Here is an 11,322-nt window from a genome sequence, read left to right as displayed (position 1 = left end):
GCGCTCGGAGCGCAGCACGGCCCCGCCAGTGGGGTCATGCAGAGCTGCTGCCTGATGGTGAGGACACTTCCTGGGAACTGCCTCTCCAGAAGCTCCCTCGCTGGAGAGGGAACGGGGCTGCTTGGTCCCACTGCTGTGGGGTAAGAGCCCGCTTCCAGATAGGAAACGTTGCAAAACGCGTTGTAAACCCACATCCTAGTTTGCATATTGTTACGTGGTCATAGAGCAGCAGTGATGGTTGGAAGAGGTACCAAAGAAGACACAAAGGAGGGCAGGTATTCCTGTGCTTTTACTTTGATAATCTGTCTTCTCTTAAAACAAAACAAACAAACAAAACCGAAAAACAACCCAGCCCAAAAATTCCACTTGTATAAAACGTGTGCAAGGAAGGTGTGTGGTTTATTTCTTGCTTTCTTTGAAGAGGATTGTTTCTATTGCAAGGTCATAGTCCCATGTAAAAGGTGGTTGCCTAGTTCCTGCCATCCCTTCTGTGCCTCTTTTGTATCATATTTACCCTCTTCTGGTAGCAAGTGACAGGCACCATGTTTGGCATGATTTTTATGCAGCACTAAGCTGCTTGTCACTTTCTGTTTGCTCAGAGCTGTTCTGGCTCCTGTCCAGCTGCTCACCTGGCCTCAGTGCTGGTGCAAGCCCCGGGCTCCTGGGTGGCTTTGCAGCTGGGAAGCCTATGTGCAGCTGCTGCTCAGGTGCTGTTCAGTGAGGGATTTTTGAGGAGCATTAAGTGAGATGTTTATGGGCAGATGGCTGCAAACAACTTGAACAAACATGTGTGAGTAGCTGGAGCATGTACAGTGCTGACTTGAAACTTCCTAGATAGAAGTTTTAAGGTCTCAGACAATCCAAAGGCTGTTGTCACTCACTAACTGTTCTGGCAGAGCAGGATACTGGAAGATGTTATGTGCTGATAACTGTGAAAATATCTGGCTCTTGCATCAGTGGTGAGCAAAAGCCCTTGGTCTTCTGTTGTGTTCCACTGGATAGCAGGCAAGGCCATCTGCCATGAAGGGTCTTGCTGCATTGGTTTATTTCCTTATGGAAGAAATACACTGGGTTCCCCTGTGTGCTGGGCATCTTTGCATGTCCCTCTTCATTTGGATCTGGGTATGTTCAGCCCTGCTGCAAGCCTGCCTGGCAGCTGTTTTGGAGCAGGGTGTGCACAAAAGCACTTGGGATGTTCTTCACATCCGTGCGTGGGCTGTGTCAAACTGGCTAGCCAGTTCAGGCTCTTCACCGTACTTGATTATTAAAGATATGTGGTATGCTTAAAGCTAGAAGAGATGAGTTACGAGTGTGACATTCTGTAGAGGTGAACATTGGTGGTTTATGCAGCTGATGACTTTTTGGGTTGTCACTGAAAGTGACTACACAGCTGAGTCTAGGCTTCATAGCTGTGGTTCACACTGCTCTGTTGGGCATGCGTGATGGTCTTTCCTGGTGGATATATTATATTGCCTCTCCTTAGGCTGCCTGTATATGATGAAGGCTTTTTGCATATTGCAAACAGCAGCTGAAAAGCTGCTTTTGAAATGGAGCTTGCTTTTGTGCCAGTGTGAGGCTTCTGCCAGGCTGTGCTTCTCCGTGCACCCTGTTACTTTCTAATGCTTTATTCGTGCCCCAAGTTTGGGAAGGCTTGAGCAGCTTCAACCACAAAATAGCTTCTGTTGCAACCATGAATGGAGACTCTGCATCCATGTATAGAGCTTCCTCATGATCTGGAGTTGCTGTCGGTACAAGTGATATGTCATGGTCCTTGCTGAATTTAGTGAATCAGTTCTTAGACCAAGCTTGCAGTACCTGTGTGTTGACCTCCTCTCCAGATACAGCCTCTTCTCTCCCATCTCCACTCCCCAATTGCACAAAGACTTTAAATGCTGAAATAGCAGGTGCACCTGAATACCTTGTATTTGCCTTCATGTGGAAAGTCCATCCCTCTTTAACTCTTTCTGACTGGTCATAGTGAACTTTGCTTGGACCTTTTTTGGGAAGTAGCCTCATTAAACTTTAGAAAAACCTGAACAATATGTGTGCATGAGCTCCACCTAAATTACACTAGGGCCTCATAAATCAGCTGGGAACAAAGATCTTGTCTGATGAGCGTGGCAAGGCTGGATTAAGGGAGCAGAACTCATGAGGTGTCTGGATCCTGTTTTGGGAGCTGCATGGCTTGTATGTCAGGGCAGATCCAAGCTAAGCTCCTACCGTTGGTTTTAGAGTCCAGCTTCCTTCCATGACTGCATGTTGCTGCATCCTTTCTGGGTACCAGTGTTCCTGTGCAGTCCTCCCTTGCTCACGTGTGAGCCAGTTCAGGTTAGTAATCCTCTCCACAGTATCTTGTTGTTTCAGGGTTGCTTGATCTGAGGAGTTGTTTGGGTATGGACCTTTGAATATTGCTTGAACTGACTTTTTAACTCTTTATCCACATGATGGAGGAGAACAAGGAGATGGGAGATGTGGACAGGCATTAGGAAAGGTGACTTCTTCACTCAAGAAGGTTAGGAAAGAAACTGGGTGAAGTTGTTGCACATTTGGCTACTCTGTGTTTCTACATCTTCCATGTGGTGTGTATATGGGGTTGCCTTCCCATCCTTCAGCCTGATGTTCCTGCTGGAGTGCTGGGAGTTGCCATGCACCTCTTGATCAATTCTGAGTACAGTGATAACAGGAGCACTGCCCAATGTATTGGTGTCTTGTCCTCTTCCTGTTGTCATCTGCTGGACCAAAGCTCACACTGAGGAAGAGTTGGTAACAGGAGTAACAGTGTCTTCTGGCCAGCAGGGCAGGCAGAGGCTACACAGAGGGCATAGGTGGCAAGGAAAGAGCCTGCTCTACATCCCCAACTCTGTTGTATTTTACAAGGTGGCTGGTGAAGCAGGATGGTGTCTTCACCATCAGTGTGTCTGCACCTGAGTGACAAAGTGATGGGATCTTACCTCTGCCTATGGCTGCTTACGCCCAGAAGGAGAGGTGGAAAATAAGTGTTGGCTCTGGAGTCACTAAAGCAACTTCTTTTTCAGGCCTTTTCTTGGGAGTCGCAGCATGCTCTGGCGGCTGTTCAAACAGCAGTATTTAAGCTGAATGGCGTGCTTGCCTATGCAGAAAGACAGGAATGTGGGTTAGAGCTCAGCCTTTAGCTCAGACTGTAGGCTGGGGTTGTTGGCTTGGATGGGACTTCAAACATCTTCAGCTTGGGGACCACAGTCCTGTTTATTTTCTTGAGTGGACTGAGAAAACTCTTCAGACCCTGTCAAGGCCAGGTGGTGCAGCTGGGGGTTGAACTCAGGGTTTCATCCCTACTTTTCTTTCCACCCTGCTCCTCTATTGTTACAACTACTAATGCAAGTAGAGATCTTCAAGGCAGATCTGTTTACTCTGTGTCCTGTACACCGCAGAAAGAGCTGAAGACAAGCATGGTTTTGAGGCAGGGGAAATCCTCCTGAATTGTCCACAAAACAGAGTATCTGGGAAAATGAGTTACTAGCAGCACGTGAAAGACAGAAGTCTGAATATTAAAAAGGGCACTTGTATTAGGGGGGCTCAGATGATTCTAACCTAGTCTGGATGCCTTGTGCTCAAGTAGTACTGCACAGAGATTGAGAGGGTCCCTGGGTGAGTCCCACCGGTGGGTCCCACTGTGTGCACAGGTATGTGGACATCTGCAGCTGCAGCACCCAAGGCACAGGCATCAAAGCCCTCCCTTTGCTGTGTCTAATCTGCAGCCTGTGTGACAGTGTGTTTTGCTCTGTTTTAAAATCTTCCTTTGCTAGATCACTGTGAAACAGTGTGGAACAGACAAATAACCTTTTCTTCTTCTTTAAGAAAAATAACATTATTAGGATGGTGACGTTCAGCATTTGTTTTGGCTAGTGTAGCTCTTTCTAGTAACTTTAGTGTAACTCTCCCCCATCTTGGGTTGCTTGGTAGGGTTTTTTTTGGCGTGCAGTTGGATCTGAACACTTGGCCCGTCTCGAGGCGTGCAGGACTCCAAGTACCCCGGTGGAGCACAACCGTGCACTTTGGAGGGCGAGGCGGGGGGGACGTGTGGCTGCATTTGTCCCCTTTCTGCCTCTTTCTTTCGGAGGGGCCACCTGTTAGCATTACATCAGCGGCCCCCAGGAGCGCCGCCTCCTACCAAAGGCCTCGCACAGAGTAGTTCTTCTCGCATTGTTTGCGCTCAAAGAGCTGATGTCATGCCAGCTGATGTCATTGTGTGCTTTGTGTAATCGCTATGGAGACCGGGCAGGTGGGGAGCCTGGGGCTGATGTCATTGCCGAATGAGGTGTAGAAAGAAGGTCTGCTTTGCTCGCCCCACTTCTGCCGAGCCACCCTGCTCCTGGGGAAAAAAAAAAATCAAGGGAAAATGCTGCTTGGAAAAGCCGGCAAAATGCACAATAGAACCAGGAGAGGCACAAGCCAAAAGAGTGACTTTGCCCTTCCCCCTCAGATCCATTTCCCAAGCCATATTAATGTCCTAAAAATAACTCTTCCTAGATATTTTCAGGCAACCGGGGCAGAAAAAGGGGAGCTGTTTGCCACACGTTCAGTGAGCACCTCAGTCACTGTTAGGTTACGAGGAGTGGCTTTCTTTTGTTTGATGGCTCCTCAGAGTGGAGCGATGAGCTGTACCTCCTCTGCGGTGTTGGATGGGGGGATGTCCTGCAGGCAAAGCACTGTGGATAGGTAAAGCTAAAGACTGTCCCAGCTGGCTCGCTGCACTGTTTTGGTGTGCTGCTAGCCCATTTGCTTGAAGTTTTGGGGATGTTTTCTTTCCTTCTTGGGGGAAAAATGTCTTTTGTTTGTTCCCCCCACTTGCTTCCTCCCAGGACCTGTAGGTGAGGCAGCCCTGGAACACTGTTTCACAAGCAGTTGTTTGTGAGCCCGTTCCTTGGCACCGTCAGCCTTGTGGAGGGGAGGATAACGTGTGCCACTGATTCATGCCACCCTTGCCATTGGTGGCAATGCCCAGCATCAGTCGCCATGACGGTGGTGGTGGGGACAATAGAGCCAGCACTAGTTCTGGTGGCTTCAGTGAGTGCTCTGAAGAAAGGCTGTTCCAAAGCGTTGCCAACCTCAGGGTCTCTAACCAAAATTTCTGCTTGGTCTCTCTTCCCAGGAGGACTCAGTGGTTTCAAGCAGAACCACGAAAACCTCTGCGATAACTCCCTCCAGCTGCAGGAGTGCCCGGAGGGGGGAGGAGGGGGCGGCGCCTCTGCCGTGCCCCTCACGCTACCTCAGTCCATCCCCACCACGCCGGACATCGAGAATGCTGAGCTCACCCCCATCCTGCCCTTTCTCTTCCTCGGAAACGAGCACGATGCTCAGGACTTGGAGAAAATGCAGAGGATGAACATAGGCTACGTCATCAACGTGACCACCCACCTGCCCCTGTACCATTATGAGAAGGGCATGTTCAACTACAAGCGGCTCCCAGCCACCGACAGCAACAAGCAGAATCTCAGGCAGTATTTTGAAGAGGCTTTTGAGTTCATTGGTAATTACCCTTGGCTGGAAATACTTCTGTTGTGTTTTTTTTACCCGTTGTAAGAACATAGAGTGAATTTTGCCCTTCACTAACTCCCCTGGAGGCCACATAAGGCCATATTTACTTTTGTTTAGGTTGTCAGAAATGTTGAGCATCTCATTTTTCTACTTGTTCTGATCTCTGGCATATCCAGTGAAGTAGCCTGAGGGTCCAGTTTTTATCCATTGATAGTGATGCCCACCTCCAGCCTTCCAAATTCAGGAAGCCCCAGAAAATTGAGACTTTTGTCATCCCCTCTTCTTGATTTCTTTGTTCTTAGTTTCCACGGTGGCTTCCAGCAAGTTTTTCATAGTAACTATTATTAATGATGGCTGAGTCTGTCTTAACTTAATTTAATGAGAAAACTGACAAACTTTTAACACCTTGCTTGTTCTAACATTAGATTTATAACTTCAGAGTGTATGTGTGGATGAATGGATGAGTGGATTGTGATGAAAACGTTTATTAATAAGTCTCTCAACCTTGTAGGCTGTGTGAGAGAAATCACCACAGACATGCAGCTTTTTGGGGAGGGTGCTGAGGAAACAACCCAGCAACATTACCCACCTTGCTCTGAACCTTGCTGTGATCCATGCAGCAAAACACTCAGCCAAGCTTAGGGAGGTGTTCAGCTCTGGTTGGTCACCTAGGCTAAAGCCAAATGGCCTCTTTAAGCAAAACTGGTCAGTGAGGACATCAGCATGTGATACTGAAAACTGAGGACTTTCCCCTGTCCTTTTGTATGTTTTCGTGGACACAGTTTTTGCAGCACAGTGAATGTCCACTTGTGCCTCCCCACCACACGTACCTGTCCTGAGAGGTGTCCTAAAATATGCTGGGGGTACCACTGACATAATTTTATTTTCTTGTGCTGAGGCTGGGCTAACCTCTTCACCAATACTTCAGATTGGATGGTGGAGGACTAGACGAAGGAAGTGTGCTTCTGTGCTCTGTCACAGCTTAGGTCTTTAGCTGACCCCGTGCTGAAGTTGTTTCAGAGCTGTCTTCCTCCCTGCCCTCCAACGACCAATACTTATGGCCCTTGAGTCAGGGTGTGGGTACACAGCTCCTGAAACTCAAGCCTGCTTGTGCTGGCTATATGGAGGTGCTCTGGGCTCAGCAGGGATTGGGTCCCAGTTTTTGGGACAGGCCCAAAACAGACCCAGGACAGTGGCCCAAGCTCAGCATATTCTTCTGAGCCCATCTGCCCTGCTGTGTTCTTGGGCAGGGGCTCACTGCTCTGAAGGAGACAGCTGGTCAGCCTGGTCCAGCTGTTTTGGTGGGCAGGGGGTCATCCTCTGCTGGTGCAGGCAGTCTGCGGCCATGCGACTGTAGTGAAGGTGAACAGGCAGATCACTGCTCACACTGCAGTTCAGGTGGACTGCAGCATTAAAGCTTGTGTCTTGCCACTGAGGGCTTCTACCAGGAGCCCTTGGGCTTGTCCTCTGCAATGTGGAGGACCAAAGAATCTCTACCTGAAACCAAATTTTTCCCTAGGGGTCCTAACCCAACCCTGACTCTACCAGTTGAGCTGTCAGCTCTCCAAAATGCTGATTACTATATGTATGGAAAGCTGAACACCGTTTTTTGGGGCGTAGGGAAGTCTTCTTTGAGGGCAGGGGTAGGGAACCTTGCTTTGATCCTTTAGGAGGAAAAGCTGGGCCAAGAAATCCAGTAAAACCTTAAACTTTGTGTTCAGCAAGATGGGGGAGATGCAGTAAGGTGAAGCTTACGTAAAGAAACTGCAAAGCTCTGTTGAGGTCCTTTGGGAGTAGGAGGGAGATTTCTGCTCCCAGCATCCCCATGAGCTGGATTAGAGCTCTCAAAACCTCCAAAAGATAGTGTTTGACTTATGACCTTAACAAGGGCAGAGAAAGCAGCCTTGCTCTGCAAAGGTTTAGAAAGTGTTTCAAAACACATTTTCTTTTCAATAATTAGAGCTTGAGGGTCTTTGTTTTTAATAAACAAGTATTTCTCCATTGAGAGTTTTTCTCCATTGCAAATTTAGCCAGCTGGGGAAGTAACTAGTCAAAGTTTTCCTTTCCTCAGGGTAAACTTTAAATTACAGTTCAGAAGATTTGGAAATGTTTAAAAAGCAAATCATTGGTCTGTGTGTCTTTAAATATGAAAAAAAAACCACAACCAAACCTAGGTTTAGCTAAGACTAAAGCCATAGGAAGTGAAATCATCAGAAACTCTCTGGGAAAGTGTGTCAAAATGCATTTGAGAGTTTCAGCTTGCTGAAATACTAACTGGCAAAAATATCTAGAGGGAAGTTGGCTTCTTTTATGCTTTCACAATACAGGTTGAACATGTTGGGTAGGATGAACCCTACCCTTGGTGGGGCTGGACTTGTGCCAAAACTTGCAAACTAAATTTGTGTTTCTCCCATGGATTAAAACAAAAGAAGTAGATTGAAGCATCACATCTTGAAAGTTTTATCTCCTGTTTTTAGAAGCAAGCTGTGGGAGATGAGGATGGTATGGTAGTGACTCTTCTTTCTCATGTCCTGTTAGCATATGGTTCCAGAGAGTTTGTTCTCCCTAAGTCCTGCCCAGGTTGCACCCTCTACATGATGTATTTTGGTGGAGCACGTGTTTATTTGTGTTGTCATTTCCCTCCCTCCTCACCTTGTTCTTTCCCCACTGCTCCCAGGGAAGCCCTGGAGGGGTAGTGTTCAGTGGAATGCCATGCTTTGCTAAAATTGTCGAGAGGCAAATCCCTTTTCACACCACTGAAGGTGACTAAGTCAAAACACAACAGAGCTTGTATGTAGGAATTGGAATTTGAGGTAATTTACCAGCTCTTAAGTCTTGCTGAGGTATAAACTGGATCCAGCTCCTGCTTTTGCAAAGGCATCACAGCAGAGTGCCCTGTTGAAGCTCATTTCATGAGCAGCTTTGTAACAGCCTCAAAGAACAGGGCTTTGAAAAAGATGTATAGTTATGAATTGAATCTGAAAATAATTTTTTGAAAAGGTGATGTCCTGCTTTGAAAGACAGGGAGGTTGAGATGCCAACAGAGCATAGTGGTGGTGTGATGGAAGTGGAGATGGAGCCTGAGCTGCCTTGTCATGGGCCTTGACCTCCTAAATAAATGTTCCTTGGCAGTGCAGTGGTGCCTCTCAGTGTGCAGTTTGTCTAATAAAGAAGTAAAAGTGAATGTGAGGGGTTTCAGTGTTAGACAGGCCCGTGTTTCACATTTGGTAACTCTGAAACCAAATTCCTAACACCTGAAGGAAGGTGGACTGGAGGGGAAGGGGAGGAGATGCTGCTGTGCTTGTAATGAAAAAATAAAAAAGAAAAGGGACCTTTCACGTTAACTCTTAATTCCACTGAACTTCTAACTTACAAACTGGCAAAAATCTTACTTTCTTCTGTCTTTCTCACTTCCAGAGGAAGCTCATCAGTGTGGAAAAGGCCTCCTCATCCACTGCCAGGCTGGCGTCTCCCGATCCGCCACCATAGTAATCGCGTACTTAATGAAGCACACGCGCATGACCATGACGGATGCCTATAAATTTGTAAAAGGCAAACGACCAATCATTTCCCCCAACCTTAACTTTATGGGGCAGTTACTGGAGTTCGAAGAGGATCTAAACAATGGCGTTACACCACGAATCCTCACACCAAAGCTCATCGGCGTAGAGACTGTCGTGTGATGGCGGAGCTGTGAGGAGGTGGTCAATGAAGGGGTTAACCTGTTCTTCACCTGATTTGGGGCAGTGATGGGTGGGTTGTGGGTTTTTCATTTTAGCTTTCAAGGGGGGGTTTTGTGGCAAGCTTTTTGTGAATAAAAACCTTTTTTTGTAAGGAAAGGTTTTTAAAAGATCCAAGAACTTCGCCATGTTTGGGATGCTGTTGTGATTTCCTTCCCAGACACAGGCAGAGCAGGGAGGCTTCAGAGCAAAAGGAGTACTTTTGAAAATCAAAACAAGAAGAAATATTGAGCTTCTTTTTTTTTTCTTTCCCTCCTCCTCTCCAGCTACTCGTAGAGTTTATGGCTAAGTAGTCTGTGCAGGTTCATAGACTGAAGAAACCTAAGTTGAAGACGAAACACAAACAGCCAAAACAAAGCAGAAAAAAAACCTCCCTGGAACATAAGGGCCTTCGTTCTGCAAAGGCTTTGCTAAAGATAACGTAGCAAAATGCTCACCAATGCAAAGGAAATTGGAGCAGCTTAAAAGTCTGCAAGGCACTTTTCACACTCCTGACTCAAATGAAAGAAGACAACAACAAAAAAGTTTATTTGGCGTGTTTCATGTTCCGGTTCTATTTTTCTATTTTGGGGTGTAAGGTTTTAACAGTAAGGAACTTTGATCATTCTATGCCATATGCCTTCACTGGCTTCTTGTGCAATAATAATTTGGGGGTTGTTTTGAGTGTTTAAACTGATTAAAGTTGGCTGCCCACTAATAAAAGGTAGTAATTTTTAAAGGCTAATAGTGCAGTGGCAGCCGGCTTGGTTCAGGAAGGATAAATGAGAGAAATTATTTTGTTCCTTTATATGATTTTGATCCTGGTTACAGTGCCATAAACCTTGTTACATATGTATATCAGAATGTACAAAAATCGAGAACGAGCAAAGTTTATTTAAAATTATTTTTCGCACAAAATATTGGTGTGTTTCAGTTGTCTATGTAAAAAAAAAATTTGATTATAAACCAGAAAATCTTTTGGAAAATGTGTCCTTTTATTTCTTTGGCAATTTTCCATTTTCTTTCTATGGGCTGGGTTTTTGTTCTGTTCTTTTTGTTGTTTTTTTTTTTTTTTTTGTTTTGTTTTTTGTTTTTTGTTGCAGCATACATCTTCCTTTGACAAAACTGATAGCTCTTGTTTGGCATCTCCTCTTCAGTGTTTTGTTCCTGTCCTCTGCTGGTGGAATATGTTTTATTTTCTACTGTACTATTGCATCCTTCAATTTCTGTAACTGGATTTCTCTCTTCTCAAAGTACATCAGTTTTTGGAGCTGTTCAGCTGAATTAGCACTATTAGTGAGGGCTCTTTGGGTCAAACGTGTTATTTCTACAGCTCAGTAGGCTTTTGGAAAAATAAGAAATAAACATTCTCCACTGATTCCTTTTCATCTTCCTGCAATTAACTTATCTTCTGTTAAAAATTGTCCAGTTTCTAGAAATACATTGGTCTTGTGTGTGTGCTTTTTCCTGGCTTCTCAATAGTCCCCTCCTTCAGCACTTCCACAATCCCTGGGAATCATCTTCCTGGGATTTTCCCCTCTCTTGCTCATCTTCATCCCCCTCCTTTTCCAGCTGTGTCAGTGTTAAGTGTGGTGTGTATTGTAGGGCTGATGTTTCTGCCTGACAGTGTCCCTTAGGCAGCTGACTTTTGCTCGCTTCGTTTGTATTTACTTTTTTAATTATATAATATAACCCACTCTTTTCTGGACTGTTACCAACTCTTAAAGTTTGTTTGTATGACCCTAAAATGAATTAGGAAACATTTCTTGTATGATTCTGTTGTGCAAACTGATATATCCCAGGAAGTATGATAGCAGTGAAGGTTTCTTCCTAGATGAAAACCTAGATGGACTGAACCAAGTTTAAAACAGGACCTGTCAGAAAACTTATGTATAATCACATTAGACATGTATATTTTTGTGGACATTTACTTAAAAATGTTGTTACTATACAGATATTTTCTTGAAACTTATCCCTTTATTAAATTATTTTTCTACTGGAATTGTTTTTTTTTTTTTAGTTCTTTTCTATGATCAGTATTGTTCCTTTCGCTGAGGTGTTCTTGGAATTGAGTGTTGCCCAGGTC

At 45.4% G+C, this 11,322-nt stretch overlaps 1 protein-coding gene across 1 annotated transcript in view; it reads left to right on the top strand.

The window, feature by feature from the left end:
* Positions 1-10,222, top strand: part of DUSP10 (dual specificity phosphatase 10) — a 24,653-nt gene extending 14,431 nt beyond the window's left edge. The window contains exons 2-3 of the mRNA XM_008936226.1: positions 5,132-5,509; positions 8,935-10,222. Coding sequence (XP_008934474.1) covers positions 5,132-5,509; positions 8,935-9,200 — 644 coding nt within the window. The 3' untranslated portion in view covers positions 9,201-10,222. The remainder of the gene's footprint in view (positions 1-5,131; positions 5,510-8,934) is intronic.
* Positions 10,223-11,322: the final 1,100 nt, after the last annotated feature.

Source organism: Merops nubicus, unplaced genomic scaffold, assembly GCF_000691845.1.
Source record: "Merops nubicus isolate BGI_N331 unplaced genomic scaffold, ASM69184v1 scaffold19462, whole genome shotgun sequence".
Lineage (NCBI taxonomy): Eukaryota > Metazoa > Chordata > Aves > Coraciiformes > Meropidae > Merops > Merops nubicus.
Note: the sequence above shows the minus strand (reverse complement) of the source record. Positions and strands in the feature narration are given on the sequence as shown.